Consider the following 26,622-nt stretch of genomic DNA (forward strand, 5'->3'; position numbering starts at 1 on the left):
TTCTCAACGTTGGGTCCCTAGATGTTACTGGACTTCAACTCCCATAATCCCCAGCTCCAGTGGCCTTTGGTTGGGGATTATGGGAGCTGAAGTTCAATAACATCCAGGGACCCAACATTGAGAATCCCTGCTATAGACGATAGGTTGAACTTTCTCTCTCCCCACTCCTGCGCTCATGCTGTGAAGTTTGGCTAAGAAAGACAGCGGAGGAAATGTTTTCATTGTGCTGGGGAATAAATCAAAGGTAACAGTCTAGCTAAGATGGCAAGCTTTTTTTAAACTGGCTTTAATGAGAAGAACTTGATTTTAAAATTATTCAGCATTTAGTAGATTGCCTGCCTAAAAAGTCAGAAAGGAATGCTCTTTTCTAGTTAAGAATTGGAATTGCCTTGCATTATATTCTTGGTATGATTTAACTGTCATAGAAATCATTAGATTAATTAAGGGAATGCCATTTTCTGCTAGAACTGGGCTATGTGGGAATTGTTTTGGTTTGTTGCTATACAGTAGAAGAGATTAGACTGAGTTTGGCTGCTAGCCCAGACAGGAATGTATTTCCAATGTACTCAGAGCAGAAGATGCCTTTAGCATGTTAACTGTTTCCAGTGAGGATGAAGGATTCTAAAATGTTGTTGAGAACTCTACATTACAATTAATAAGTATTTTGCTTACATGCTTGTGTGCTTAGTTGCCTGAGTGTAATCATAGTTTCTAGGGATGTGCATGGTCCGGAGCAGTCCGGACCGGCACCGAAGGGGGGCCTTCCTTTTAGGGCGGGGAGGGCTTGCTTACCCCTCCTGCCTCTTTGCCCCCTCCAGTGCCTGTATTCTATTGTATAATTGGGGCGCTGGAAACCAGCCGCCCCAGCTGCCTCTGCCGCCCCCCCCCCCCCCCGCGAGCGGATTAGGGGCAAAGGAAAGCTACCCGGCCTCTTCCCGGCGGGTACACCGGGCCTCCGATCGCCGGAGGCCCAGTCTACCCGGCTTCTTCCCGGCGGGTAGACCGGGCCTCCGGCAAAAGTTCCATTAGCTGAGGAGTCCTATCGCGCGTGCGCGCGCGCCCAAGGCCCCAGTTGGGCCGGAGACTTTGGCAAGAGAGGAGCTCTGTTCTCGAGCTCCTCTCTTTTTTTGGCAAACATGGTGAGCACTCGGGGGCGGGAGTAGCTTTCATTTGCCCCTAATCCGCTCGCGGGGGGGTGGCAGAGGCGGCTGGTTTCCAGCGCCCCAATTATACAATAGAATACGGGTGCTGGAGGGGTCAAAGAGGCGGGAGGGGTAAGCAAGCCCTCCCCGCCCTAAAAGGAAGGCCCCCCACCCGGACCCGGACCGGCCAAGTCCGAACCGGTCTGGAAGTTCGGAGGCCTTTAGAATGGCCTCCAGACCGGTTCGGACACACCCCTAATAGTTTCAATAAAGCTTTTTAAATTCTAGTATGTGTGGGACGCTTCTTAACGCTCTCTTTCCCGAATGCACGTGATCTCACGGATAACGAATCTGAAGTAGTCTGGTAGACTACAGTTGTGTTACTGACAGCCAGGCTGTTCACAACAGTGCCCCGACCCAGATGCAGGCAAGCAGGCAGGCATGTATGCTAAAGGAGAAGATAAGAAAGAAGACTTCTTCCTATGGTAAGAGTATAAGCTTTGTTTTTTGTCAGACTATTGGTCCATCAGGCCATGACTGCTTCCTGTCTTTCTATGGCAGGCAGGATAGAAAGATGGGATGTTTGATTCTGTGGTTTTCTCAGCACTGAATAAGTGCAATATGCTTGCTGTGCTATTGCTTGCTATTAACTGTCTGGTTTTTCTGGATCTCAGATTGACTAAGGCAGGACTTGGGCGCCTGCCTGTTGCCCTTGAGTTGTGGTTGGTCTTTTTGTGAGATGGTATTGTGTTGAGAAATGGACAGTGGAAGCTCAGCTTTGTGTGTAATATTTCTTGGTGATTGCTGTGATAAGCTCCATGTCTGGCATTGAGACTAACTTGTGGTCTGCTCTGCCTTGCAAGGTGTACTCAGTCAAAATGTGGCTGAAGATGTTGTTCTAGTTGAGCTTATGGCTAAGCTTGCTGCTGTAAGGGTGCTGTTGTGGCAGCTGAAATAAGGAGCCAATGCTGAAATGAAGAGCCAATTGTGTGAAAAAGCAATTTGGGCCAGTGATGTTACTACAGTACAGGCACTGAGGCTAGCAGTGGATTCTGGGTCATTTATTCGTTTTTGGCCATTTTTGGACTGTGTGTTTGGCAAAATGTGTTGGTAGGGAATGTGTGTTTCTGTTCTGCAATATTTTTCAAAGAAGGGTTGCAAAGTTTGTGCATTCTGCTTGTTTCGACCATAGGGGAGCAATGGGGAACTCAACACACCCCATTTTGGGGACAGGGAACCATCTTATTTTTCTATGTAAACTGCTTTGAGAATTTTACTGAAAAGCAGTACAATTAATAATAAATAATAAAATTACAAAGAACATCAAATATGAAAGTTAGAGCAAAAACAAGAAACACTTGGATTTCTTTATTACTCTCTCCCCTATGAGGGCAATTTAAATCATTAAGTGAGACTATAAAATTAAGGGCTTGGTTTTTCCTCTGCCTTCACACAATTCAAATTCAAATTGATACTTTATACCCAGTTCCCTTCTCTCCCTCTCTCCCTTCCCCCTCTCTCACAAGGTGATGGTGGGGTCTTTTAAACTCATCTACCAGTCAGAGTCATGCTTTAGGAACTTACAAATAACACAAAAAAGTAGTGTATCAAATTTGCAAAGACTTTACAGAGGCCAGAATGTACGCAGGCACACACAATCAATGCTAAGTGAAATAAGAGTTCTTTCTCTTTAATTAAGAGACTTACTGTTTCACAAGTCAGACATCTTGTTTCATTGGTTAACGTTCCCTGAAAGATTTCATGAACCCATGTTGGGTCTGGTGGACTATTATTGTTTTCACTGTCAATGCTGCCATTAGGGAGACGCCCATTTTGTTTTTCCTGCTTTGTCTCTTCTTGCAAAATATCAGCAACTGTATTCAGTAGATAGTTCAGGAACTCATGTGCATCTTGCTGCATGTAGTTATCAAAAAGTTCTAGAAAGAAATTATGATGGACTATTACATGGCTGAACAAAAAACAAATAATATCTTATTTATTTACAGAGACGAAAGTTTGGGCGGTATACAAGTTAAATAAATAAATAAATCTAGTGATATATAGAAACCAGTTCTCAACAATGAAGACAGAAACAAGTCTGATTTTTCATTTAGGCTCTGTACCAATGTATCTTCTACATTCTTCCATTTAAAATGAACAGTTGCCTATGGGGAAATTCCTATGGGAAATAAAGCCCTTAGATGCACAGTTATTGTGAGGGAAAGCCTGCCCCTAGCACTGGATGACCTCTCATGGAGAGAAGCTAAATGTGTGTACACATGCAGGGTCACTACATTCCTCAAGGTTCAATGCACTATACTCCCCTTGCAGTGCATACACACTGATAGCAATGCCTATTCTGTTAGTTTTAAAATACTGTTCAAATGGTGTGTACAATATATTGTTCAGATACAGATAGAATGTACAAAACAGAAGTGCAAAAAAATGCTGAACAATCAGAACCCATTTCTCAGCCACTGGAAGACTAGTGACCCAAATGAAGTGTGGATGTTAAGTGTCTCTCTACTCAGCAGAGTTTAATTGTGCAACTGAACTCCTGTAATCCAATTTCATATTCTGGAGGCTCAAGTATGTAAACATGCAAATGAACTCCACCTACCCACAGCAGGGAAGTGACTTGATTATCAAGCCAGAGGCTGCCAGTTCGAATCTCCGCTGGTATGTTTCCCAGACTATGGGCAGACTATGGGCAGCAGCGATATAGGAAGATGCTGAAAGGCATAATCTCATACTGCATGGGAGGAGGCAATGGTAAACCCCTCCTGTATTCTACCAAATACAACCACAGGGCTCTGTGGTCGCCAGAAGATGACACCGACTTGATGGCACACTTTACCTTTTACCCACAAACCAACTCGTTACAGGGTCTAAGGACTTTTAAAATTGTAATTGTTCAAGCAATTGTTGAACATGCTGTTTTTTGCAACTGAGAACATAAACAACATTAGCCAATCTGAATTCTCCTGAATCTGATCATTCAACTAAACACTTCTCTTACTACAAAACAGTTTTAAGTCATTGCCATAGTCAATATAATATATTAACACCATGTCTTTCTTCATTTATCACCAGCAGCAATGGTGCACTGGAAGTTAAAGCTGACACTTATTCAGGTCAGGAGAGGGAACAATGTCAGTCAGCAGCACAGGCAAGAGTTCTTCCTTCCCTTTAGGAACTCCTTGGCAAGTAAAAAGTCCTTGTGGAGCATGAATGAGGACACAGAGAGGGGGATGGGGCATATATGCCCCCCCCCATAACACCAACAAATGGGTTGTTTGTGCACTGTTAGAACCAAGGAAACGACTGAAAAAGGATGGCAGGTGGATACAAAAGTGGCAGAGCTACTGGACTCTGCTCCCATTTTCTAGAACAGGATTGGTACTTTTAATTGTGGGAGCAAAATGTCATAGCTTCAAGCTCCAAAGATCAGTTTAGAAAGAACAGTGGGAATGAATACTGGGCAGGGAGAAAAGAAAAAGAGAAAGGGCAGGCATGTAACCCTCTTTCTAACTGAATAAAACCGATAGATGCAAATGTTTTACAAATATAAATAGCACAGTAAAGCATTACCATTCTCTTTCCGCAATCTTGTAATGAATTTTTTTGGAGGTATCACTCCCACTTTTTTCTTCTGGGTGGCTATGCTGTGGAAGAGATCAGCTAAGCAAGTGAGGAGATTCTCTTTCTTTCTGGGTTGATTCTTGTATGCCAAGACTTTCTCTCGAAATGGACGACAAAAATACAGTGCCTGAAGAACTGAATTGCAGTAGCAAGTATTTCCAAACTAGAACACACGGAAATGATCTATTAGCACAGACTGAAAGGAAGATTTGTCTACTAAGCAAGTGGAATGAATACTGAAACATTTAGTATTGATTTGGGGGTACTGAAGTATAACAGCCATCAACTAGTAGCATATTTAGTAGTCAGCAAAAACAGGAACATGTTTTGTGCCATCTGGCTTCTTTGTTGTAATTGTTTAATATTTAGAGGCATCCAGTAACCAATGAGTGTCCTTCTGGAATGCATATATCATCACTTTGGGGAGTGCACCAGAAAGACTCTGTATGCCTTTTATTGTTCTGTTTGTACTAAGCATAAAACTATATTAACGTGGTCAACATTAAAGTTCACACCATAAGACATTTCTTATCCAGGGGCCTATGCCTTTCTCTTTAGCATGGTTAATGGACTGGAAATAGCACACAAGACTATACACTCCCCATTTGTGTGTCCAGTATATATCCTTGCTTCCTTTCATTGTCAGCCTTAACTTACTTACTTAATTAATTACATTTATGTCCCGCTCTTCCTCCGAGGTGCTCAGAGCGGTGTACATGCTTATTGTTATCCTCACAACAACTCTGTGAGGTAGGTTAGGGTGAGAGAGACATGACTGGCCCAGAGTCACCCAGTGAGTTTCATGGTTGAATGGGGATTCGAACTCAGGTCTTCCCAGTCCAACACTCTAACCACTACGCTATGGCTACTCCAGTGTGAACTTTGGTTAACTTGAACCAGCTTAGTTCTTAACCAGGGTTTTCAACCTCCCTTCAAATGTTGCTTAAATGAGAACTCCAGTTAGGGCTAGCCAAGGTTAGTGCCTGTGCAGAAGTAACAGTGAACCATGGTTAAGGACAAGAGAAGGGGGGGGGGGTATTCTTGCAGGTGGGTAAGAGTTTCTGAGTCCGTGGATTTTAACTATGGTTAATTGCTTAGCAGCATTGCACCTTCAGATCAATGAAATAATAGGTTTGAGTAAAGTTATCTAAACAACAAACTTTTTCAAATGAAATCAGTTTATGGTGTGGATCAAACAACGTGCTCTTGTGGCTGTATATTACAGGGGAGAATTGGTAAAGATGGGCAAGCTCTCTTTCAGGGAACCTAGCTTGCTTTTACTTCTCATAGAGGAATCCCTGAACAGTTGGAAAGCACTGCCCTAGGACACAGTTTGGTGTCTCATTTGAATAACTGAAGTCCAAGTCAAGACTGGATATATTTCAATATATTGTATGTTACTTTAAAGAAATGACTGTAGTAACTTCTATAACTATACTTTCTCTATGCTCTGGATCCAGAGAAAGCATAGGCACAGGCAAGCAGCCATTTCAGATCCTTGTCCTTCTATACATTACTTTTAATATATTACACTATTCTATTCACATAATATTTCAGAGCAAGCAAAATACAGTACTTACATTTACTAATCCAAAATAGTGTTCATTGACGGGAAACTGTTCCGGACCAATCTCTTTCTCCAAGGCTGAGGCATTAGCGCCCTGTGGGGGGAAAGTTTACCATTTACGAATAATTGTTAAGAGAAGTTCTATTTGGGTTATTGCCTGGATAGTGTAAACGCTATTCCAGTGTTCTTCACTGTAAGGTCCAGGAGTCAGTGGTGGCCCCCATCAAACCAAAGTGTGGCTAGTTGTTTATCAGGCCTGTGCAAAACTTCAGCTAAAGCTAAATATGCCGCACAGGCCCTCAGCACCATGCAGAGACTACCATTCTCATTGTACAGTGCTGCACTTTCCCCAGTTCTGGTGGGCTCCTTTAATGGAAATAAAGCCCTCTTGTGCTCCTGCACCATATAGGAAGGCATGCACAGAGAGCTGGGAAGTGTAACTCTTCCAATTGCTTTCCTCCCAGAATGCTTAACAGAGGGCTGTTTGTCTTAAAGGGCCCTTCCAGCACTGAGCAAAGCACAGTGCGGACAGCAGCACAGTCTAAAATGGCTCTCACATTGAAAGGTTTTTGCCAAAATTGCCCCTGCTTGGAAAACAGTGAAGATCACTGCTCTATTAAGTTGCAAACAGATGATTCCATTGTTGCAGCAGCCAAATATGTGAATCAGGAAGCTGGAGTTCTTTCTTCTTTAGGTACACTGCATGTGCAGAATGCTGGCAGAGGTGCACTTCAATAAAATAGTGAAAATTAAAGATTAGTAGTGTCAGTTCTCAAAACTTCATAGAAAGGCTACAATCCTAATATCCAGAAGTTCCTGATCCTTGACAATCAATTATATCAGTTTATCTAAACATGCAGAAGTTCAAAAGTCAGAGTGCTGTATACTCAATCAAAGTTGTTGGAAGCAGATGCCTCGCCCTGAAATTCTTCACTAACCAGACAATGCCTTTAAGTAACACTGCTAGTATGGCAGAGCTAACAGTCTGGCTTGAAAGTGTTTGAGCCCACCTTCCGAGAAAGATTATGGGTTTCCCTGCTATCTGTCTTACCCAGAGAAGGCAAGATTCCCCACAACTATTGGAAGTATTCACATTTCCTTCTGCCTCCTCAGGCATTCCATCCAGGAAGTTGGAAAGTTTTTATAATTATGATTTCAATCCATTCCGTTTAATAATTATACAGAGTGGGCTCATGTTGCAGCACCACAACTAAGATTATAACTAATGCACTCTTCAGGGTCATAGACAGAGTTTGCTACTTTGGAAGTAATCTTTCACAGACTGCTGTATGGCCTATGGCTGTAATAAATTGATTGATTGCTTTCACAGACTATCACAAAGGACACAGTTTAATGCTTTGTTGGAACCAATGCAAGTGTGGTGGATTTAATATAATACTCTTGCAAAGATTTTAAAGAAATTTGACCACATACACAATTCAATGCCACATTGTTATTCATTTCACCCTCTTGTTATTTAATGAAATTGTGGAATTATACCATCACACTAAATTAAAGTCCATTTCTTTAGCACTGCTAGGCTCAACAGTATATTCATCAACTAAAGCTTTAGTGTGAGGGTGAATTTGTGTTAGCGTGGCTAAGAGCTAAAGACAATGTTGGGTGACATTGGAATAAATTTAACATTGGAATAAATTTAAACATTGGAATAAATTTAAAAAATGGTGAACTGTCCTAATTCCCATGTCTGAAGCATTAGCTAACAGGATATAGGTGACATATTGCTGTATGTGCTGAAATATGTTTTGCACACAGAACACGGGGACAGTTTTTGCCCATCTCCCCTTCCCTCTGGAGCCAATCCTTTCAGAAAATGTGTCCTTGAAGGTCCCTTAAATCTCAAGAGATATTTTTTTGCAAGGCTCAGTGGGCTGCAGAGAGAAGAACAATTCAACAAAAGTCACACCTTCCCTATTGTGTGTGCATTGTCAGTGGATGTCAGCCACATTAACAGCTTACATTGGGATGTATAACTGAAATTAACATAATTAAAAACAAACACAGGATGGAGAAAAGAAACATGTAAGAAGTGTTACTTGGTTCATATTGATGATTTTCACTTGCAAGATGTATTGTATAAATGATCCTAGATATCCTTCTATAAGATGTATAAGAAATTTTGTTGTTATGGAAACAGCATTTGATGTTGAAATATTTTATGAACTCAAAACACAAATGGCAAGTCCAGAATTTGCTCTGCTTGAAATTTTAACCAAAAGGTCTAATAAAACATTGGCTATCTTGGTGACCCTGCAGGGAGATTTCTATTGGTGGATGTCATCTGAATAATTTGCTCTACTCTACAAAATATATTACTTGGAGGATGAAGCAAATGATGTTCTAAATTAGACTAACAGCATCAAGTTATACAGAAGCTGCAAATCAGCAGAAGACCCTAAATATAAAACCATGGTCATTACAGATAAATCTGTACAGTTCATTTCACACAACTTTAGAATATGACAAATTGCTTGATGACACTGTTTAAACTAAAGCTGCTGTGTTCAGTAAGGGATGCCAAGAGATGGTGAATTCAACATGATTGGATAATTTGTTTCCCCAGAGTGGTCTGAGCTGCTAGGATACTGACAGAAGAAACAACAAAATGCTGATCACCCAGATGATAACCCCCTCCCCAGCAGCATTTTGCATTGTATGTTAATTGCTATAAGCCACTTACGGGCTAATCTTTGGGGGCAGAAAAACAGGATAGAAATATGACACATTATTATTATTATTTCGATTTCTATACCCCACCCTTCCAAAAATGGCTCAAGACGGTTTACACAGAGAAATAACAAATAAATAAGATGGCTTATACAAATTAAGGTTGCATAGAGAATATTTTTTCTGAAACTCACCATGCACTTGAAACTTTTTTGTTAAGTGCATATGTGTGTGGAGAGGGAAAATACAGATTCTTCCCTCTAAGGTTGCATCTCTGTTGTAGGGAAAACAGTCTTCCCAGCATGCAAGTATCCAACTGGGTTGGCCGAGAAAAGGAATCCCCACCCCCACACTGGTATCATAACCAGCAGCACCACATGCAATGTACCATTCAGTTCTATGCTTGGCTTCTTAGAAGTCAGTCCTAGTTGAGCATAGGATTGTAGCCAAGTAACTGTCACTCAGAAGCAAGGCCCTCTATGTTCAGCAGGACTTTCCTAAATAATCTGGACCCATTTCAAACTGGTTTTCAGACAGGCTATGGGGTTGAGACGGCCTTGGTCGGCCTGTTGGATGATTTCCAATTAGGAATCAACAGGGGGAATGTGAATCTGTTTATCCTTTTGGATCTCTCGGCGGCTTTCGATACCATCAATCATGGTACCCTTCTGGAAAGAGCTCGAAAGAGTTGGGAGTAGGTGTCTGTTGCACTTCAAAACAAGAGCTCCAGTATGGAGACCCACAAGGCTCCATACTGTCTCCAATGCTTTTTTTAACATCTACATGAAACTGCTGGGAGATATCATCAGAGGATTTGATGCAGGGTGTTATCAATATGCTGATGATACCCAAATCTATTTCTCCATGTCAGCTTCATCAGGAAATGACCTAACTTCCTTAAATGCCTGGCTAGAAGCAGTAATGGGCTGGATGAGGGAGATCAAACCGATTCTAAATCCAAGTAAGACAGATGTACTCATTGTGGGAGGTCAAGACTCAGGAAGTGGTCTAGATCTGCCTGTTCTGGATGGGGTTGTGCTGCCCTGGAAAGAGCAGGTACATAGTCTGGGAGTACTTCTGGATGCAAACCTATCTCTGATTTCTCAGATTGAGGCAGTGGTCAAGAAGAGTGCTTTCTATCAGCTTCAGCTGATTCTCCAGCTACGTCCATTTCTGGAGATAAACGACCTTAAAACAGTGGTGTGTATGCTGGTAACATCCAGACTTGACTACTGCAATGCACTCTACATTGGGCTGCCTATGTGTGTAGTTCAGAAACTGCAGTCAGTACAGAATGCAGCAGCCAGGTTGGTCTCTAGAATTGCCCTAAGAGATCATATTACACCCATTTAAAAGGAACTACACTGGCTGCCAATAGGCAAAATACAAAGTGCTGGTTATTAGCTATAATAAGCCCTAAACGGCTTAGTCCAAGATATTTAAGAGAATGCCTTTTTCATAAACCCCACTGCCTATTAAGATCGTCTGAGAAATGACGATCATTCATACCACATGGATTCCCTTCTCCATGCTATGACACAATCCATGTGTAAGAGGGAGCGAGGGAAGCAATGAGCATGTGAGCCTGCAGCATGTTCTTCATCTCCATACTTTGGACTGGAAAATATAAGGCCTGAATAAAGTCTGCATGTCCTGAAGAATTTTTATTTGTTTTCAGAACACTTCACCAATTTCAGAAATCAAAGGCCTTCCTAAGCAGGGTCAGCTAAGCATGCATCCCTGGGGACAGAGTTCCAAAGCAATGATGCCACCACAAACATTTTAATGCCCTTGTGCAAGGCTGCACAACTTCAGCACTCCTGCAGATGTTGGACTACCCAATATAATTCCTGACTATTTACATGGTGGCTGGGGATGATGGAAGCTGTAGTCCAAAACAGCTGGCAGGCCAAAGTCATGCAGCTCAGCCCTTGTGCATGGCTTCACAAGTGAGGGAACCACCAGCAGGGCCTCCCCTGATGATTTAAGAGCACTTGGGGAAATATGGGAGGCAACATTCCTCAAGACAGGTTGGCCCCAGTTTAAAGCCTTAGAAATTAAAATCAGTATTCTAAGTTGTGCCTAGACTCATATGGGCAGCTAGTGTAAATTTTTCAGAAGCAATTGGTCTGTATGGCCTCTATGAACAGTCATGAATCTTGCAGACACATTTTGCACCAATTGGAGTATATGAATATTTTCAAGAGTCCACGTAAGCGCGCTACAGCAAATCACTCTAAAGGTTAGCATAGCATGCATCATGGCCTTTGTTCTCCAGAAAAGGACCCAGCCGGTGCACCAAGCATATGAAAGACAACCCTGGGCGCAGACACCACCTAAATATCAAGTAGCAAGCTAGGTCAAGTACCCCCAATCTGCAAATATATTCCCTGAGAGGGAGTGTGACCCCATCTAGAAGAGGCTGAACATGCAATCCTGGATATACTCAACTGCCCAACATTAACCCCATATTCAGGGGTCACACTCCCCCATCAGTGCTGGAGGAAACACAAAAAGACCAGAGCAAATGCAGAGTTGATCCTCACCCTCTCCACACCTCCAAGGTTGGGAGAAAGACTGGAGGTTGTCTGGCCACTACATTTGAAAGGCACTGTGCAACTGCAATGTCAAAATGAGACCCACTATCTTTTCCAGATCTGGATCTGTAAAGGATGATAGGGGCTGTAGATTTGTAGATTTGAGCACAAGATCATGATGAACAAGTTACCACATATATTTGGTTGGTTCCAAGGGGCCAACTCAAAATAACCACTTTAGCAATGCAACTAAGCAATAAGAGATTCTGTTCATGCCCAATTGGTATCTTGAGAGTTGCTTCACTTATTACAAGAAAATGGGCCCATGTGTTTCCCTAGTGTGCCACCCACATATTTTCTGAAGCAATATTTTCTCGAATCATGTGAAGTGACCCTACTAAATCAATTAAGCATTATTTATCTATTTATCTATCTGATTTCTATACCGCCCTTCCAAAAATGGCTCAGGGCAGTTTACACTGAGAAATAACAAATAAATAAGATGGATCCCTGTCCCCAAAGGGCTCACAATCTAAAAAGAAACATAAGATAGATACCAGCAAGAGTCACTGGAGGTACTGTGCTGGGGGTGGATAGGGCCAGTTACTCTCCCCCTGCTAAATAAAGAGAATCACCACGTTAAAATGTGCCTCTTTGCCAAGTTAGCAGGTTTACCAGTTCCTAAATCTAACAGTAATTCACACATTAGAACTCTGAAAAACAGACCTTGTGACGATATACTGTAGCTCAATGATCTTCACTGTTTTTCAAGCAAGGGCCACTTTGGCAAAAAACCTTCAGTATAACAACCATTTCCCACAGTGCTGACCTCTGCATACTTCTGTATTTTTGTCAGTACTGAGAGAGCTTTTTAAGAGAGATGGGGCCCTCTCTTAAGAGCTCTACGGGCTGCACTTCCCAACATGATTTGCACAACTTCCAAGATGGTGCTGGGGCCCAAGAGGGCTCAATTTCCATTCAAGAAACACATGCCCCATGGTGGTTGGCAAAGCCCAGCACTGCACAGTGAAAATGGTCACCTCTGCATGATGCCAGGGGGAAATGCGTAGAACCTTCAACCAAAGCTTCACACAGGCCCAATAAACAATTAGTCAGAGGGTCAAATTTAGGATTGATGGGGCCACCACTTGCAATGAAGAACACTGCTGTAGATAGTAATTGATATTACTGTGGAGATGTGTCATTAAGATTCCTTCAGAATTCCATTTTGGATGTTTCACAACTCTGTTTAATCTATCAATACTTTACAAGCCTCTTCAGTTCAGCACACATTTGGTAGGCTGCCGCTGCCTTCCACCTCTTGCTTTGTCAAATACAATTTCCTTTGCCTGTGCAAGAATAAATCCCCAAAATGCTCATTCTCAATGCATTTCAACCTTTCCTTCTCCTGAGGACTTGTGCCTTCCCCTCCACAGTTAGAGAACATCCTTCCCTTTAAAGAGGAAAAAAAACAGCAAAAGCTTTTCTCCTGCAGGAAGGCTGTCCCCATCATATAAAGTCCCCATCCTACAATTGTATTTTAATGGCAATTATGAAACTGTTTGCATGACAAGACGAAGGTCACCAGGGCACTAAGTGGGAAGTCATTCCTGTTGCTCCCCTCAAACCCCTACTCCGCAAAAAAACTTGATCATTTAATAAATAAATAAAAGATCTTTCTTGGAGGCATCTGGGCAAAGCTCAGTCCACAAATGCAGCAGCCCAGAACCATGTTTCTTCTTTTTCCAGTTAAGACAGGGGAAATAATAATGACATTTTGTTTACCTACAGATTAAGCTTAATGTCTGGTGAGAAGCAACATTGAAATACTCAAGTCTTGGACAGATGCAGTCAGTAAGTATACTTACTGAATTCTACTAAAGTGTATTCTACTAAACTGATTATACAGATTCTAAAGCTGCTTTTCAGGGTAATCAAGGGTACACCTGTTTTCAGTAACGTGACAATCAAGTCTCCACAACACCAAGAGAGATGAAGCTGCTCCTAAGGAAAAACTGTAATGTCCCACTGGATCTAGTGTAACTGTTTAAGGAAGGATAGGAACACATTCTTGTCAGTCAAGGTAATTAGGAATGAAGAAAAGCAATCAAAAGGGAGCAACAAAGGATTCTATGCTCCTTAAAGTACCTGTCCATCTTGCAAAAGCACATGGGAATCTCCTGGAGAATGAAGGCAAAGAAAAGATACCCTAACATGCACTTTTAAAAGAAGAATGGAAGGGGTAGAAGCCACAGGAAATGGAGGTGGTTGAAATGTATAGGAAAAGTAAAGGGGAGAGGGACATTTTAAATAGTAAACCAGAAGGAAGGAGAATGGAGAACAAAATACTGGAAAGTTTTGTGGGAAAATGCTATAGTGTATGGAAAGCTGAATAAAGGGGAATGATTTTTTGATGGGGGAAGGGCAGGAAGAGATACCAGTGACTAGGGATGTGCACAGTACAGGCAGGGGTCGGTTTGATGGCGGGGGTGGGATAACTTTAAGGGTGGGGGAGGATGCACTTATCCCTCCCTCCGTTTCTCCCCCACTGGCGCTGGCTGGAAAACTGGTCCAGCGGGGCGGCAGCGTACCTCCCTGCTGCCCTGTCCGCTCTTCGGACCGTAAGTAGCGAGCATGTGTGTGCTCGCGCTGACGTGTATGTGCATGCTTGCTACTTCTGCCTACTTCTGGTCCAAAGATCCGACGGGGCGACAGAGAGGTTTGCTGCCGCCCCGTCGGACCGGTTTTCCAGCCAGCGCTGGTGGGGGGAAAGCAGAGGAAGGGGTAAGTGCACCCTCTCCCACCCTTAAAGTGATCCCACCCCCGCCAAAATATTTGAACCGCCAGACATTCAAACTGGTTCGGAGGCCCATAAAAGGGCCTCCGAACAGGTCTGTGTACATCCCTACCAGTGACTGCTACTCTCACAATCAAGGACATGTCAGTGCAAACACCAGCTCCTCAATTCTCTCAGACTTGTAGAACTATAATAGATAAGCGCCATATATCAACTAGATAAAGATAAGGAGACATTTGCAATATTCAGAACCAGTGTTCTGTAGCTCCCCAGCCCCCGCCCCGGTTGAGTTTGACCTATTGCACCTGGTTTCTAACAAGAATTGTGTATCATTTTCAAAGGGGAAATGGTGTCTTGTTTTATCTTTAAACTAAGAAGTTAGGTCTGTTGAGGTGGAATAGGAAAAGGAAAAAAAAAACTCAGCACACCTACCAGTTATGAATAAACATTCATAGACACTTTAAAATAAGTTTCAGAAGACTCCTCCTTGAGAGGGCTTTTTAATTACTCAGGTGGTTTTCTGTGGTTTCAAAGAACCTCATTGTTGGTCTCTTACATAGATACTTAAGTTGTACGTCAGTGCTAACATACTTTGACATCAATGTTGTGTCCTCTAAAGCTGATTAACACTAGTTTTGATCCTGCCCTCCTTTCCTCAAGTAATTATAAGGAAATGAAACCTACATAGAAATCAAATCTGGATACAAGCTGCCAATTCAAATGAGGATCTAGCAAGAAGGGCAACGCACCCTGTTCGACAAGGCAGGCTCTTGCCTGGCACAAACACTTATGCCACTATGCATGTACTCATATTTAAGCTACCACAGTCTCTTTTGTTGTGCTAATTTTTTGTAGCAAGTCATTCCAGTGGAGTTTCCCAGTGTGCAAGACAAGGAAACAAAGCTATCTTCCTAGCTTTAAACTCTATACTCCTCCACAGCAGCTATGCATTTGCTGTGCCAATTATCTCCTACACACACGTATCTCAAGGCCCACCTCCTAAACCCCGCCCCACCCACGCATGCCTCTTATTTCATTTTAAAATGACAATTTTCTCTCTCACACACACACTCAACTCACTCCTCTCCCGGTGGTCCTCCTCACATCGTTCTAGCTCACCCTTCACATGCCTGTTTTAGGTTCGCCTCCTCACTACAAGGCAGCAGCAGAAGCAGCAATCCTAATGGGCGCTTATCTGCGAAGAAGCTCCTCTCTTGAACCCGGGGTGGGGGGCAGATTCAACACGCCTAGGCTCGAGCTGCAAGCCTCCAGGTGCCCTACACACGGCACATCATCACCCTTCCACGCAGACGTGCGTGCCCAAGTTGCAGCGTCAGTCAGACTGCCTCCCCACCGCAACCCCTCGCCGCGAGCAGACCCAGAGACCCACCCACCCACCTGCAGGCTCCACCTCCTCCGAACCCCCCCCCCCCCCACACACACACATTAACCCCACCCTGCTCCTTGTTATCCTTTTGCCCAGAGTGACTCCCCCCCACTACTACTCCCCACATCAGCCCGAAGGGGCGGGAGAGAAGAAAGCACCCGCTCGTCTCACCATGGTACAGATGGAGGCGATTTTGGAGACTGTCATTAGGATTTCCATCCGCGCAGCGCCATCTTCCACCCAATCACAACGTTGAGCCGGGCCGGGGGAGTCCCGCCGGAGGAGGAGAAGGAGGAGGAAGGAAAGCAGCCGCAGGCAGCCCGCCCGCCCGGCGCCGCCTCTAGCCAGCTGCTCAGAGCGGCACACACCAAGGTCTCCGCCCGCCTGACGAAACTACGCTTAGCACTTGCTCCAACCACCAGAGGACAAGCGCGCGCGCCCCGCCCACCCGCCGCCACCCTCCCTCGCGCCGTCCTGGCATTCAGACCCCCGCGCGCTCAATCACACCCAACAAGTGCGCGAGCCGGCCCGGCGACCCCTCTCTTCCGCCCACAAGTGCTGCGGCCGCGCGCACACCTTTCCTTCCGGATCCTAGCGCCGTGGGACAAGCGGCAGGCAGGCCCCCCTAGCACAGCCAATCAGATCTCTCCGGTCTGGCGCTGCCTCCCTCTTTTTCCGGGTCTTAGCGCCACACATATATTGCCTGTGCTTAATGCCGGGGTTCTCCAACTTGGGTCCCCAGATGTTGTTGGACTACAAATCCCAACATCCTCCACCACCATGGCTTTTGGGTAAGGCATAAATATTTGTCTGGGAACAGGTCTCATCATATTCATCAGAACATATATTTATTTATCTCACCATTTTTCCAACAAGAAAGTTCACAGAGCAGTTTACATAGAGCAGGGCTGCTCAACTTCAGCCCTCCTGCAGATATTGGTCTACAGTTCCCATAATCCTTGGCTATTAGCCACCATGACTGGGGATTATGGGAGCTGTAGTCCAAAAACAGCTGGCGAGGGGGCAAAGTTGAGAAGGCCTGAATAGAATGACAATGACGACGAAGAATATTTATATACCCCTATTCAATCAAAGTTCCCAAAGTGGTTTATAGAGAGAGAGAGAAATAAAGCTGGATCCCTGTCCCCAAAAGGCTCACAATCTAAAAAGATAAGATAGACCCAAGCAATGGCTACGGGAGGGATGTCGGAATAAGTGTGCAGGGTGTGGGGAGAGAGACAAGGAATAAGATTATTCCTTGTCCCCAAAAGGCTCACAATCTTAAAAGACAGACAAGTTAGACACCAGGAGCAGTCACTGGAAACAAGCTGCACGGGATAGGAAACTATCCACCAGTAAGCTGGATAGGAACTACCTTCTTAACAAACACCCACAGGATCGGGTTGCAAGTGTGCATAGATTCCCAGCCCTCGTCTGAACCACAGTTCAGCCCTAGAACCTTCTAGTTCATCTTCTGAAGGCAAGTGCCTTCCCACAGGTGCAGTAGCCCTATTCACTCTTTATGTCCAGTGCACATACAGTCTGTGCAGGGGTGTAGCTATAATTGAGCAAATGGGTTCAAAGAACCCAGGCCACCGAGCAAATGAGAGGCCACCGAGCAAATGAGAGGCCACCGAGCGAATGAGAGGCCACCGAGCGAATGAGGGGCCCCCAGCTCCACCGCTCCCAATTTTCTTCATTATCTCCCTCACTCTGAAGGGCTGCTAGAAAGAGGGGTGAACATGGGCCCCCTCCCCCATAGCTACGCCCCTGAGTCTGTGTACACATGACTAGATCTTGTGTTCAGTGTAGTTATTCACAGATTGTGTTCAATGCACATACAGTAGTTCACTTCCTTCTATACCCTGCTTTTGAGGTGGCCTGTACCTGGGTTCACTTTTAAAATGAACACATGTACAGTTATTCAGACAAAAACAAATACCTCTAAAACATAATATCTGAATAGAACTTTCATTCATTGCTCATCCCACTCCTGGGATCAGAGGAACAGAGCATGGCTTTTTGGTAGTCTTGAACTTGACTGACTGACTGCATAGGCGAAACTAGGGGGGGCAGCCAGGGCACGTGCCCTAGGCACCACTGGGGGGGCGCCAAAGCCATGCTGCCCCCCCACCCACTCCCCAACTCGCAGATATTTTAAAAAATTTAAAAAAAATTACCTGTAGCTCCTTCAGGGGGCTTCCTAATGGCTGCAGGCGGGACTGCAAAGGTTCCTCCCGCCGGCCTCTTGGATCGCTGCCGCAGTCTGTCTTGGGCTAATTTTCAGGCCAGTTTGGGTCTACAAAGATCAGTGCGGTGGCCATTTTGGAGGTTGCCGCACATGCTCAGAAGGCCTTGCAAGGCCTAGGACCTCGCAGGGACTATTTGAGCATGTGTGGTGGCCATTTTTATTAAAAAATATTTAAAGCTGCTGAAAACAAAAATGGCCACCGCACATGCTCAAATGGCTTCTGCAAGACCCAAGTCTAGATTTTTCCCTGATCTAGGTAGTCAGAAGAATTCAAAGTAGGCTTGAGCCCGAAACATTTTGGCGGCCATTGAAAAGGCCGCCGAAACGTTTCGGGTGGTGGGGGCGATTCGGCGCCGGCGGGGGTAGGGCTTTAAGGGCGGGGGAGAGTGTGCTCACCCCCCGCCCGCCGCATTTCCCCCGCCGGCGCTCTCGGAATTAGAAGCCCCTCGGGACGGCAGCATTCCTCCCTGCCGTCCCGTTGCCCCCGTCGGCCGGAAGTCCCGTTCGCGCGCGCGCGCATGACGGGCACACGCGCGAACGGGACTTCCGGCCACTTCCAGCCGACGGGGGCAACGGGACGGCAGGGGGGAATGCTGCCGTCCCGAGGGGCTTCTAATTCCGAAAGCGCTGGCGGGGGAAATGCGGTGGGCGGGGGGTGAGTACACTCTCCCCCGCCCTTAAAGCCCTACCCCCACCGTGCCGAACAACCTTTCGTGCACTTCCCTAATTCAAAGTTGTTGGCAAGGGACCCTAGCATTTAAAAAAGAGATGTAAATGGCACAAAAATTAGTGGACAAAACATCTCTTAAAAAGATGTTGGTTTAATATCTTGTAAGCTGGCAAAACTCAAGGGTGGCGGGGAGAGGCAAGGAATAAACTAGAAATATTCACTCGCATGCTGTTTAATTCTCTATACAGAGCTCTATCTTTATCTGCATATTGTCAGCCAATCTGATTATAAGGTTTGTGGGATTTCAAACTAGGGGTGTGCACGGAACCGCACAGCTGCGGTCCGGCACTGTGGAGGGGGTTCCTTTAAGGGCGGGGAGGGTTTACTTACCCCTCCCACCACTTTGCCCCCTCCAGCGCCCGTAGTTACTGTAGAAATTGGGGCGGCAGGATACCTCCCCGCCGCCCCTTCTGCCTCCTCCTCATTGCAAAAGGCTGCGACAAGCCAACTGCGCACGCGGCACGCGAGCTTCACGTCTCCCCGACGCGACGGGTAGACCGGGCCTCCGATCGCCGGAAGCCCGATCTACCCGCCGGGACGAGGCCGGGTAGACCGGGCCTCCGGTGATCGGAGGCCCGGTCTACCCGTCGCGTCGGGGAGACGTGAAGCTCGCGCACCGCGTGCGCAGAAGGCTTGTCGCAGCCTTTCGCAATGAGGAGGAGGCAGAAGGGGCGGCAGGGAGGTATCCTGCCGCCCCAATTTCTACAGTAACTACGGGCGCTGGAGGGGGCAAAGCGGCGGGAGGGGTAAGTAAACCCTCCCCGCCCTTAAAGGAACCCTCTCCACCCGGACCGGACTAGCCAGGTCCGAACCGGAGCCTTTACAATGGCCTCCGGACCGGTCTGGACCCATCACTATTTCAGACTTGGAAAGTGCCTGCCTTTAACTTGTATGGTGCTTTAAAAAACAAAACAAAACTGAATATCACACTGTTTTGCTGTTCTGTGACTGGCTGCAACTTCCACCTTCTTCCTGATCAGGATGCTGGATCCAAGCCTATTGTAAGCTGCTGGATAATTTCAGATTGTTTGGGGCCCCTAGGATTTCCCATTGCAACCATCTTCCTTTAAGGCAAAAGCTGTTTGGACAGAAAAAAACCCCATCCCTGAATTTCTTGGAGGCAGCAACCTGTAGTGAGGTGTGCTGATGTGGCAGAGCATTTGCTAAAGAGAGCTTTCATTGCTTAGCTCTATGGAGGCAGCATGCCCAGCACATGGATGTGCTGCGTTTCCTTGGGAAGGCAACTGGCACATATGTGTCACATGCATGGTTGTATGCGTGTGTTTATGCAAGTGTGTGTTGCTTACAACCTGTTTCTTCTGAAAGTGTCTGGAGTTGTATTTTTGAGCTGATATTATGGTAAAGTTATCTGAAAGATGGGTGTCAGATGTTTGGACAGGGGCGCAATTTCAGTGCTTGCCGTAGGTGCTATTTTCCCTAAATATGCCTCTGACTGACTGACTAAGTGCTGTCAATTTGGTGTCGACTCTTAGCGAATACATAGTTAGATTCTCTCCAGGATGATCTGTCTTCAACTTGGCCTTTAAGGTCTCTCAATGGTGCATTTATTACTGTCGTAATCAAGTCCATCCACCTTTCTGCTGGTCGACCTTTTCTTCTCTTTCCTTCAACTTTCCCCAGCATTATGGACTTCTTGAGGGAGCTGGGTTTTCGCATAATGTGTCCGAAGTATGATACTCTGAGCAAAAATTCTGGATTGATTTGTTCTATGATCCCTTTGTTTGTTTTCCTGGCAGTCCCTGGTATCCTCAAAAGTCTTCTCCAGCACCAAAGTTCAAAAGCATCAATACGTTTTCTATCTTGCTTCTTCAAAGTCCTGTTTTTGCATCCATAGAGTGTCACAGGGAAAGGTGCACTTACCCCTCCCGTCGCATTTCCCCCACTGGCGGTCCGTTTTGTTAAAGCCCCTTGGGGCGGCAGCGTACCTCCCTGCTGCCCCATCGTCGCTTCTCCTGGAAGTAACTGGAAGTAATGGATGTTCCTGCATGCGCTGGGCACGAGTGCATGCACGTTGTGGGTGGGTGCGCACACGACTGTTACTCATGGTTACTTCCATAAGAGACACAGCGAGGGGGCGGCAGGGGCTGCCACCCTGAGATGCTTTAACGAAATTGAGTGCCGGTGGGGGAAATTCGGTGGGAGGGGTAAATGCACTCTCCCCCACCCTTAGAGATGCACCCCCCGCCATCGAACCGACGGAACAGCCTGCCGAGTGAACTGGTTCAGAGGCCCATAAAGGGGCTCCAAACTGGTTCCGTGCACATCCCTGGTCACAACATCTAAATATCCTTTCCAAGGCCTTCATTGCAACCCTACCAAGTACTAGTCTGCAGCGTATTTCTTGACTGCTGGATCCTTGAATGTTGATGGTCAATCCTAAAAGGCAGAAACTATCCACCACTTCAGTGACTCCATTATCAATTCTGAGGCTGGTTGCTTTACCTGTTGCCATTAATCTTGTCTTCTTTACATTTAATCGTAGTCCCATTTATTCATTGTGCTCCTTAACTTTCATTACAAGATGCAGTTCCCGATGGCATCTACTCTTAGCACCAGCAACCCTATTGGCCACTAGGGGCATTACGGGTAGAGACAGCCAGTAAGAGCATTCCTCCTCTGACCATGCTTTCTCTACACAAATTAAGAACATAAGAGCAGCCCTGCTGGATCAGGCCCAAGGCCCAGCTAGTCCAGCATCCTGTTTCACACAGTGGCCCACAAGATGCCACTGGAAGCCTACGGCAGGAGTTGAGGGCATGCCCTCTCTCCTGCGGTTACTCCCCTGCAACTGGTACTCAGAGGCATCCTGCCTTTGAGGCTGGAGGTGGCCTATAGCCCTCTGACTAAGTAGCCGTTGATAGACCTCTTCTCCATGAGGTTATCCAAACCCCTCTTAGAGCCATCCAGGTTGTTGGCTGTCACCACATCTTGTGGCAGAGAATTCCACAAGTTGATTATGCGTTCTGTGAAAAAGTACTTCCGTTTGTTGGTCCTAGATTTCCCAGCAATCAATTTCATGGGATGACCCCTGGTTCTAGTGTTATATGAGAGGGAGAAGAATTTCTCTCTATCCACTTTCTCCACACCACACATGATTTTATAGAACTCTATCATATCTCCCCACAGTCGTCTTTTTTCTAAACTAAATAGCCCCAGGTGTTGTAGCCCTGCTTCATATGGAAGGTGCTCTAGACCTGATCATCTTGGTTGCCCTCTTCTGCACCTTTTCCAGTTCTACAATGTCCTTTTTGAGATGTGGTGACCAGTATTGTATGCAGTACTCCAGGTGTGGCTGCACCATAGTTTTGTATAAGGGCATTATAATATTATAATACATTATAATATTAGCAGTATTATCTTCAATCCCCTTCCTAATTATCCCTAGCATGGAATTGGCCTTTTTCACAGCTGCCACATATTGTCGACACTTTCAACGAGCTGTCCACCATGAACCCAAGATCCCTCTCCTGGTCAGTCACTGACAGCTCAGGTCCCAACAACATATACTTGAAGCTGGGGTTTTTCATCCCAATGTGCATCACTTTACACTTGCGAACATTGAACCACATCTGCAATTTTGTTGCCCACTCACCCAGTTTGGAGAGATCCTTTTGAAGCTCCGTTTTGGATTTCACTACTCGAAAGAATTTGGTATCATCTGCAAATCTGGCCACCTTGCTGCTTACCCCTACTTCTAGATCATTTATAAATAAATTAAAAGGCATGGGTCCCAGTACAGATCCCTGGGGGACCCCACATCCCTCCATTGTGAAAACTCTCCATTTATACCTACACTCTGTTTAATGACTTTCAACTAGTTAGCAATCCACACATGTACTTGTTCCCTTATCCCATGACTGCTAAGTTTCCTCAGGAGTCTTTGATGAAGAACTTTGTCAAAAGCTTTTTGGAAGTCCAGATATACTATGTCAACTGGATCACCTTGATCCACACACTTGTTGACACTCTCAAAGAACTCCAGAAGGTTTGAGGGGCAAGATTTACCTTTGCAGAAGCCATGATGGTTCTCTCCCAGCAGGGCCTGTTCTTCTAGGTGCTTTACAATTTTATCCTTGAGGATGCTTTCCATCAGTTTACCTGGAATGGATGTTAAGCTAACCGGCCTGTAATTTCCCAGATCGCCCCTGGATCCCTTTTTGAAAATCGGTGTTGCATTTGCTACTCTCCAGTCCTCCGGTACAGAGCCTGATTGTAGGCATAAATTATATATTTAAGCAAGGAGGTCGGCAATTTCACATTTGAGGACTCTTGGATGGATGCCATACGACCTGGGCAATTTGCTAGTTTTCAGTTTTTCCAGACAGTTTAGAACATCATCATCACTTCTGACTCAGTTTTTTAGCCTCCATTCCTGATAAGCCTGGTTCAGGAACAGGTATATGCTTAGTATCCTCTGCCATGAAGGCGGACGCAAAGAACTCATTTAGCTTCTCTGCAACCTCCATATCCTCCTTAATAATCCCTTTCACTCCCTCATTGTCTAATGGTCCAACTGCCCCCCTGGCAGGGTTCCTGTTTCTGATGTATTTAAAGAAGTTTTTCTTATTCCCCTTGATGCTTTTAGCTAAATGTTCCTCAAACTCTCTTTTCGCCTCCCTTATTGTCACCGTGCATTTCTTTTGCCAGGGTTTGTGTTCCTTTTTGTTCTCTTCCTTTGGACAGTCCTTCCAATTTCGGAAGGAAGTCTTCTTCCCTTTTATGGCTTCCTTGATGGTACCTGTTAGCCATGCTGGCATCCTCCTGACTTAGTGGTACCTTTTCTCCTTTTGGGTATATAATCTAACTGGGCTTCTAGTATCGTAAAGTGGTCTCATCAGTGTAGCACAGGTTATTGATGTTTCTTCCTCCAACTTTAAAACCACACTCATCTTCTTCCAATCCAGTTTCTCTCAGTATATGTTCAGCATATAAATTGAATAAATAAGGAGAAAATATACAGCCTTGTCTTACTCCTTTGCTGATCTGGAACCAGTAGGTTTCACCATGTTCCTTCTTGTCTGTGGCTTCTTGTTTTGTGTATAGGTTTCTCATGAGAACAATGAGATGTTCTGGGACGCCTATTTTCCTAAGGATATTCCACAACTTGACATGGTCGACACAATCGAAGGCTTTCCTGTAGTCAATAAAGCACATATTGACTTCTTTTTTGAATTCTTGAGCTTAGATCCTTATTTTAGAAGTTAAAGCACAATGCAGCTTGGTCTAAATTTTGAGTCATGGTTTCTGACAGTGAAGCAGCTGCAAAGATTGAAACCAGTTTCGATTCTCCAAATGGCCAGAGAATAAAGCCTCTCTTCTTTCTTTTCTTCCCCACACTGACAGATTTAATGGAGGAAGGAAAGGAGCCTCATTTAGTTTATCAGTCATTTGGAAACTGGATAATAGTTTTAATTTCTTCAGCTGCTACTGGCTGCTGATGAAAATGAAGCAGCACAGAGTTGATGAGAGCTGTTCACCACTGGCACCTTTTAGCAATTAGACACTTGAAGAAGTGCAAGCTTTGTAAAAGAGATCCTGTTTGCGCATCAGATATCTATAGACTATTTTCAGTTACTCAGTAATGGCAGAAAAACATTCTGCTGATGCATAGAGGCGTCCGTAGGATTTTTTCTAGGGAAGAACAAAGGCTGCAATCTTATACCCACTACTTATCTGGGAGTAAGCCCCATTGAATTCAATGGGGTTGGCTCAATGGGGGGACTGCCTTCCCTTGCCCCCCCTCCAGACACATATGCTCAGAGGTGCTACCACCTGATAACATCCTTGCTCATAAACCCTCTCCTCACAATGTTTGCTGAAGCTTTGCAAGTAATCTGTGGCTTGGATCTTCTACATGTAGTAGTTCCCAGCAGTTTGACTCATGGGATGAAGCTGGGAATTGATTGCTTCTACTAAGGTCCTTCATCTTGCACTTCTACTGATACATTATTAGGGTTTGACTACTGTTTAGATTCCCTGTTCCATAGTAATGCTCAGTTGGAATTAAAATTTTAAAAACAGGTTTGAGATTGGCTTTTGCATAGTATGAGTTGTCCCAATAGCTAATTTGCATTTTTGAAAAGTAGATGGTGCTGGAAATGGGCAGGCGGGGACGACTTGTGTGGGGTGAGGCACAGTGCTGAGGACAGAACTTTGACCACGATTTTTCAGGGATTCTGGATTTCTGCATTAAAAGTACCACCCTAAGATTGCACTGCACAAAATTAGCAATTAAAAGCTTACAGGTAGGATCGTGCCTCGGGTGAAGCAAGGCAAAATTCCCACTTACTTTGGTAAATCCAACCTTTCACAAACCACCATCACTTTTATTTCAAGGGATCCTAGATTGTTAGAGTTGGAAGGGACCCCGCAAGTCTTCTAGCCCAGTATTTCTCAACCGCTGGTCCGTTGACCGATGCCGGTCTGCGAGGTGTTGGGTATCAGTCCGTGAGGCATCACTAATAAAAACCACCCCCACCCCCCGCAAAAAAACCCAACCCAATTTTGGGCTGGCGAAGGCTGCCAGCAGGAGCTCTCTGAATCTTATTTCCAGGCAGCCCTCACTGCTGGATAATGTTCATTTTGAGGAAGCGAAATGAACATTATCCAGTAGCGAGGGCTGCCTGCCTAGAAATGAGCTCTGGAGAGCTTGCCTGGGCTCCGTGGACCCTCAGCCTCACCCCCTTTATGCATGACATCACTGGGGGTGGGGGTAGAGGCGAGTGGGGTGGCCCCTTTACTAACTGCTGGTCTGGAAAACTGTGCATGAAGAATGTACCGGTCCATGACTCCAAAATCATTGAGAAACACAGTTCTAGCCCAGCCCCTGCTCTGCACAGGAAACTGTGAGAGCAGTTCTACAGTGCAAGTATGGAATAAATTCCACCCTAAAAAGGTAGGCTCTAAAAAGTTTACATGCAAATCAAGCTGATTTCTAGACCCCAACTGATCACTGGAATTACAAATGTTATTGAATTTAGGCATACTCCTGAACACACATAATGAGTAGGTTCTGTTGAAAGTGTAGTTGAGACCCAGACTACATATTAGGGGAGATGAGTGGGTGCTGCAGACTGGGGTTTCCCTGGTAACATGTAGCTTTAAAAAAAGAGTGATATGACATCATTGTTTTAACATTTACTGTCCTCCTGCAAGTAGCAGCCAAGCGGAGCAGAGGCAGGTAAACAATACAGTGATGATGTCATGTCAGACCTATTTTAAACTACACATTTGAGGGAGACCCTAGATCAATAGTGCCTGTGTATCTATGCAGTCTGGGTCTTCTAAGTTCACATGCTTAGGATTGTGCTACATGTGTAGTAAAATAAAAACCTATATCAGATGCAGTGCTAATGGCTGGTGATTTTTTTTAATGTATAATAAAAACATACTAGTAGCAGCTTGTTGCATTTTGCTGACCATAGAGCTATTCTTATGTTTGCTGTAATCATTTCTTGAACAATGCTGGCTTTGTTATCAAAAAGAGTAAAATACAATCACTTTGATTTGCTTCCTTTCTTGAAATATTGTTTCCCCTAGAAAATTTGCAGTTTCCCTATGCAATGGCAGATAGTCCGCTAATATAAAAGTCACATCTGGTTATATCTAATAATAGAATTTATATTAACTATGAATGCACCACTGAGGACCAGATTCAATCCACTTGGCCATTGTTCACACATTAGTGCTCAGTACTATTGTTTGGCATCACAACACAACAAGAACTACAGGACATTTAGCTTGTATCCTATACAAGTTACCGTTTATTGCTTAAATGACTACTCAGTTTGCAACAAACAGCTCACTTAATTCTTTTGCAGAGTGGTTTGTTGTCGTTGAAAAGCAACTAATACATTAATA

The 26,622-nt window shown here is 44.9% G+C and overlaps 1 protein-coding gene across 7 annotated transcripts in view; it reads right to left on the minus strand.

Annotated features, from left to right (window-relative positions):
• Nucleotides 1-26,622, minus strand: part of USP12 (ubiquitin specific peptidase 12) — a 57,416-nt gene that overhangs the window by 26,882 nt on the left and 3,912 nt on the right. The window contains exons 1-4 of one of the 7 annotated variants that reach the window (XM_053307462.1): nucleotides 17,941-18,081; nucleotides 6,365-6,445; nucleotides 4,734-4,807; nucleotides 2,850-3,079 (exon numbers count right to left, since the gene is read on the minus strand). In XM_053307462.1, the coding sequence (XP_053163437.1) occupies nucleotides 2,850-3,062 (213 nt within the window). In that variant the 5' untranslated portion in view covers nucleotides 3,063-3,079; nucleotides 4,734-4,807; nucleotides 6,365-6,445; nucleotides 17,941-18,081. Of the gene's footprint in view, nucleotides 1-2,849; nucleotides 3,080-4,733; nucleotides 4,948-6,364; nucleotides 6,446-15,453; nucleotides 15,721-15,931; nucleotides 16,389-17,940; nucleotides 18,082-26,622 lie in introns of those variants that run through there. The other 6 variants (XM_053307460.1, XM_053307458.1, XM_053307457.1 and 3 more) reach the window with 6 other exon arrangements.

Source organism: Hemicordylus capensis, chromosome 3 (genome assembly GCF_027244095.1).
Source record: "Hemicordylus capensis ecotype Gifberg chromosome 3, rHemCap1.1.pri, whole genome shotgun sequence".
Taxonomy (NCBI): Eukaryota; Metazoa; Chordata; class Lepidosauria; order Squamata; family Cordylidae; genus Hemicordylus; species Hemicordylus capensis.